Source organism: Rosa rugosa, chromosome 3 (assembly GCF_958449725.1).
Source record: "Rosa rugosa chromosome 3, drRosRugo1.1, whole genome shotgun sequence".
Classification (NCBI taxonomy): domain Eukaryota; kingdom Viridiplantae; phylum Streptophyta; class Magnoliopsida; order Rosales; family Rosaceae; genus Rosa; species Rosa rugosa.
In genome coordinates, this window is record NC_084822.1 from 2,246,540 (window position 1) to 2,252,932 (window position 6,393).

Consider the following 6,393-nt stretch of genomic DNA (forward strand, 5'->3'; position numbering starts at 1 on the left):
AAAGAGAGCCTGCAACCTCTGTGAACCTGGTAGAGAAGCCAAAAACAAAGAAAAACAAGCTTAAGACCACCAAAACTATCACTAAGCCATCTGGAAACACTGCAGCACCAAATCCACCAAAGCTTTTAAGTTCAAGTGCTACTTCTGCATTAAAATAGGACATATGAAGAAGAACTGCTCAGGTTTTAAGGCTTGGTTGGTGAAGAAGAGTAAGAATTTCTTAAGTACTGCAGAAACCTTTTCTTTAGAAATTAATTTTGTCAATATTGAACCTCACACTTATTGGTTAGATTCTGACTCACCCTTGCATATTACGAATTCTTTACAGGGATTCACAAAGAAGAGGGCACCAAGAAGTGAAGAAACTAATGTCTGAGAGAAGTTTCTCTATATTTCTTACAGCTGTGCTTGTAATTGCTAGTGGATTCTAGTTCATCTCATATGACTTTCGACGCTTGACGACGGAGCCTCTTGCTATTGTGTTGACGCTTCCCGCATCAGAATCTCTCTATATATTCTAACTGGATTATGTATATATTAGCAAATCAAGCTGCGAGATGCTGCGGGTTTAATTTTTTCCTGAATTTTAAACGTAATAGATTATCCTCATGTATTTAAACGTATTCATAAATCACAACTATATGCATAGAGTCAGACAGAGACCATTGAACAGATGGTTGCTGGGGTAACTATTAGACATCAACAGTTTCTCTTAACAAAAAAGAAAAAGAAAAAACTACAGATCAAGCAAGAGTTCGTTGGTCATCTCAACTTCAACTTCAACTTCAACAAATCTAGCATCACATTTCATAAATATCATAGGTCAAATACGACACAACACAATAGAGGGTAGTGATATATACAACCAATGTTTTAAACAATCATCTCTCATTCTAACCAAGAGCGAAACATAGAAAATAACTCTTCCATAAAACCTAAAACTCATCACTTCTTCAACAGTTCCTTGGTAGGGCTAGTAGCAAAAAAATTTGTGGCTTAAACCACCTTCTGTACGTATTAGGATCAGTCACTGATCGACATGCTGATCCCGTATATAGCTAGATAGAGGTGAAGCAAAATTCACCATGTTGATCAAATTACAGAGTGTGTACAAGTTGTCTATCCCTACGTTGATTTGGATGTCAAATTGTAGTCATCTGGGGTCATGTCCAGCTATCAAACTACTCGGGCCGCTATGTCCAGCTTTAAGAAAACTCAGATAACTTGGTGAAGGACCTGTTGAAGTGTAAAATACAGCAGCATATATGTGCAAGCTTTGTCCCATTACATGATGTATTGTTGGAATTTCAATACTAAATGCAGTTTGGTGCTAAATTGAACTAGTTACATAGTTTCTAACGTACAGAATGACCAAACATGACAATGACATAGAAAAACTCAGTTATTGATATCCATCAACCAAGATAAAAAGTACTTAAATTAATACGAAATTAACCACTAACAAGATGGTTGCACACAATATATAGACTTATCAAATAGAAATTAACCACCAATCTGCTCGGACATTGCATCAATAACAAAATCATCCTCCATTTCCAGTTGTTGTGGGGTGTGAGTTGAGCGTACCCTTTTTCCATCGTAGATGAAACGCATTTCTCCATACACCAAACCTTTACGTTCACAGTAATCTTTCAATATATTTCCAAGTGATACAGTGCGACCGGTCCTGTAGTAGATGTCACCATGATTCTGATTCTGCACCTGGAGAGTTATCGGTTCTTCGTCTTCCTTAAGAGTGAGTTTGACAAGGGACTCCACGGTGGTTGCTAACCTCCTTTCACTCTCTATTGATGAGAATGTTATCTTATTAGGTCTCTCCACAAATGAGATTTTGTATTTACCAAATCTCTCCATTGATGGCAATTTTCCAAATCTGCCTCTCTGTATCTACAAATGAAAGAGATATATACTCATTTATAGTGGCATGCATGGAAGTTGGAACATCGATCCACGCATAGGAAATACCAAAAGTCTGATCCTTCAATTATAACCATATATACATAGTTTACTATTTAAAGCTATACATGTATTTAAACAAAGACATTCAGAGCCAATTATGTAAGACACTTATATATGGACTTAATGACATTTAACTAAGTAATTGTGATAGATGCAATGACTTGGTGATTAAGTTATAAGAATTTGTAATGAGTTCCACTTTTGTGACAATATTGAGATTAATATCTGATCTAATATTGATGAGTACTTGATTAATTATCTGCTTATCTTCGTAGGCAAGTAAGAGATAAACCAGTCATTGTCTCTGATGGAGTTATCCGTAAAACTCTGCGGGCCTCCATGTAAATGAGGTCCCTGCGAACTCTAATACACAAGTCGTCATCGTCTTGCCCCACAGAGAGACTCTTGGACTTTAGAGCTTCACAGAGGATCTCATTTTCACTATACCTAATCCATGGCTGCTAGCTCCAGCTATGTAATCAATAATTCCAATACGTATATGTTTCATAACTATTACAAAGTCCCAATAGAATTGGATCTAAACTATTTGCTGGTGATCTTGGATGTGAGAATAAATTCATACATGTATCTGCAGTGAACTGTTTATGTTTATATTCTGTGTTTAATCTTTCAAATTAGACTTGGTATACATGTGTGAATTAATGTAGAGCAATGAAGCGTTCTGTGCTTGATTTATCCCAAGAAGTTGGGTAATTAAGTTCAGTGTCAAGTGCTTTACTGCTTATGTAACATCAGCATAATTAACTTGTTTTTATATTCAAACCTATTTTAAAATTTGAGTTTGCAAGGAGTGGGTGAGTGATAAGTATCAGTTTTACAGTTCATCGAAATTCATTAATGGAATGTTCTGGTAAATTACTTTGTTTTCATGATGTTGATCGTATAATTTAAGCAACAAACAATGGATAGCTATAGTTCAGATATTAGGGCCGGCTTAGGGCGGACTAGGCATCTGCATACCCCCCAAGTCCTCCTCAACGAGCCGTAAATTTTTTTAATTTTCAAATATATCGACTCTGACAGATGCACATATATATGTGCTGATGTAGTATTCATAAAAAAAAAATGAAATTTCGTCGGCAAAAACTTCTTCTGAAATTACAAAAGAAATTCGTCGTCATCTGTCGACGGTGGCACCTAGCAGAAATATTCCAATAAAAAATTGGAAATAATACCTTGGCCGGTGAATTCTTTGTCGCCAACACAGATGTAACATCGATCACATTGCATTGCACCAAATTTGACCTGCTACTCGCTACAATCTGAAGCCAAATTGGTGAATGGTTACCCTGGTGCAATTATGTCCAGCTTCCAGAAACTCGGATAACTTGTTGAATGACCTCTTGAAGTGCAAAATGCTGCAGCAGATGCAAGCTTTGTCCAATTGTATTTCATGCAAAACACTACTGTTTTTATAGTTGATAAGGAATTTGAATTTACCAGGCCAGTTACCAATTTTGTAACAGATTCAAACTTATAGGATCATTAGATATATGAAGACAGCTACCACCAAATGGCATATGGAATCTGATAATTGCATTTGGGGTAGTTGATCGGGGGTATTACAATATTCCAATGTTTGTAGGGTTTAAAAAGTTTCGTTCTCTGGGTTATGGTGTGTTACCAAGTTGAACTTTTTGGTCGCTATCAAATACTTATCAAAATGATTTAGTCTCACGGAAGTTTAGGAACAAAATTATAGTTCAATACGTTAGATTACATTTCATGTACGTTTGTATTAACAATGAGTGAATTTCACGTGCAACATAAGCATTACTCCTTGCTTTGTATAAATATGTTTGGATCAATAGAACAAACTGCTTTATGAGCTGTATGTGTTTGTAAATAAGATGAGACCATGGTATATCTTGTAGCATGCAATCCTTTAATTTCCTGTTTTCAGGCACTTTATGGCTACAATCCTTTGTCCTGATCTATTACAAGAAATTTAACAAATGGCTTGGAAGTTGGAACTATCACTTTTCATAGTCATGTGGTCTACTGGTGGCTAAGATTGGCTAGCTTGATGGATAAGGGATTAAACTCATTAAATAAGATTTAAAGCAACAAAGTGGTGAATTAATAACAAATCATGAACTGGTGAACTAATAATCAAAATCAATGTATGTTGGTAACTTAAAGATTTCAGAAACAAACAGGTGTTTCAATTATTCTAAAACACAATAAAAGCTCTCCAAATAAACAACAAAACAAAACAAATATTAATTGTAGTTATATAACGATCGATCAGCTTCACTCAAAAGCCCATTGGTTCTCCCTTCGAACCTCCTCTTCTTCCTCAGGAGTGAAGTCATTCTTGATGTTGAAAGTCTTGCGAATCTCTTCGGGAGACTTTCCCTTTATCATGTCTGCCACAGTCTGGCATGTCAAGTCCAGCAGCCCGTTGATGTTCAGATAGTTTGCTGCCAATATCAGATCGAACCGGACGTTCTGGTCGACTTTCACGAACTCTGCGTCGAATTTCTCGAGAGACTCCTCCTTACCATTCTTATTGTCTTCATTCTTGCTTTCCTTGTCCTCAACGTGCCTCTTGCAGTACTCGATGACCTTGGCAAGGATGGCGCCGGTGACGTTGGGCAAGGGGATCGCATTATCGGCGCAGCCGTCCTCCACCATGTGCTTGATGGTCTGCGATTCTAGACCAACAGCCTCATCAATCTCAAATTGCTCTCCGTCGGAGCTTTTCAGGATTAGCTTCTTGTTCTCAGTCGACATGGCTATTGGTTTCAAGGATTGAGGGTTTGGGAGATTTGAGTGCTTTTCAAAGTCTTTAGAAGATTTGAGAATTGAGATGAGAGTAAACCTTGCCCCCTGCCCCTATTTATATTATGTGTCTGTGGATATTCCTATTCTGGTTTAGAATTGGAAACGGATTCACAGTATGATTGGGAAAGCGTCTCCTAAATGTAAGAGGAAAGGAAAAGTGAGTGAGAGGAAAAGTGTCTTTGGATTTCCTTTTCTTGTTGGGAAGTGGACAACTATGCAGTAGGGATTTGGAGTTTGTTTGGAGAAACATTGAAACTAACTGTGTTTATTGTGAGTCGACTTCCAGAAGTTTCAAATGCGTGGATTTTATTTTGAAATTGTACTATTTCTCTTTGGCAATTCACCAAGTTCTTCTGATACCACTTGTCTGTGTAATCAGAGCTCCAATGCAGAAATGTAGGCCTATTAGTAGAACTTGACTCAATTCCGCTACGGAGCTGTGAATATTAATTAGTTCCTATCCTATGGATTTTTAACATCTTCAATATATTTTTATGAAGATGATCCCACAACCGATGAAGTAATTTACAATGGATAGTAAGTCGGACCACAAGATATGCTGGAACTCAGAACAATGAAACGTACAATCACATATAATAGTCATGTGAGTAGCTCAATTTGCTTAATCGATCCGTGTGTTGATTAGCACCAATCTGACAAGCAGGTAGATGGAAGAATTCAAAACTTGAAATGACCACCGTGTCACAAAAATGACTGAAATTAACAGCTAGGTGAAACAAAGTTGAAATTATCAGCACTGTTGAAAGTTGTATTCCAAGTGTTCTCAAGCAGCTACTTATAGATAATTAGATATCAGATTGTAGTCACTTGGTAAGATCAAATTGCACCCAATTTGACCTGCTATAGGCTAATTTGGAAGCAGCCATATGAATAGCCCCAGTGAAGGACTCACTACTGTTTTGTAATTGTTAAGAATTGGTGCAGCATTTGGATTACCACAACACTGAGATTTGTAACATACACCCATTCAGGAATCAGGATCATTAGATATAAACACAGTTACCACTTACCACGAATTAGCATATTGCATAGGACATGTGATGATTCTGTTGAGTTGTAGCTGAAAAGATCTTGTTGTCAACCAGAGGATCAATCTTTACTACTATACATTTACTGGGAACAAGGTAAATCGAATGAGGGTTAAACAGTTAAACCCATAATCAAGGGTTAATGTTCCAGCAAATGAGCAGTCAAATGTGCCTACTGCCAGTCACTGCTCTACAATGCCATTAAGCAATGACCTGAGGTCCAGGTCTTCATTTTGCAATGAAATCACCAAATAAATTCCCAGTAGCCAAGAAGGGATGTAAGAGTTTGCTGCCCTTCTGCGTCAGTAGTAGAGTTCATGCTAAGTGGGACATGGGGAAATAATAACATAGATGAAATCAACTCAGAACAAGCAATTTTTAAAGTATAAAATAACATCCCAGATAATAGCATATATGGATCCCACCACTCCACCAGTTACTATGGCAGCACAAATCTACATGTGATAGCCTCTCAAAAGCGTTCTTGGAGCGCAAGATATTACAAGAACCAACGGAATTCTAGACATGTAAATATAAAAGGTTGAGTGTTTATATC

At 37.2% G+C, this 6,393-nt stretch overlaps 2 protein-coding genes across 2 annotated transcripts; both read right to left on the reverse strand.

Moving 5' to 3' along the window:
- Positions 1-1,503: 1,503 nt before the first annotated feature.
- LOC133736017 (uncharacterized) lies at positions 1,504-1,875 on the reverse strand. The gene has a single exon (XM_062163452.1). The coding sequence runs from the start codon at positions 1,873-1,875 to the stop codon at positions 1,504-1,506; it is 372 nt and encodes a 123-aa protein (XP_062019436.1).
- Positions 1,876-4,159: 2,284 nt separating this feature from the next.
- LOC133740288 (SKP1-like protein 1A) lies at positions 4,160-4,957 on the reverse strand. Its single transcript, XM_062168223.1, has one exon. It carries the CDS (start codon positions 4,735-4,737, stop codon positions 4,255-4,257), a length of 483 nt encoding a protein of 160 aa, XP_062024207.1. The 5' UTR covers positions 4,738-4,957; the 3' UTR covers positions 4,160-4,254.
- Positions 4,958-6,393: the final 1,436 nt, after the last annotated feature.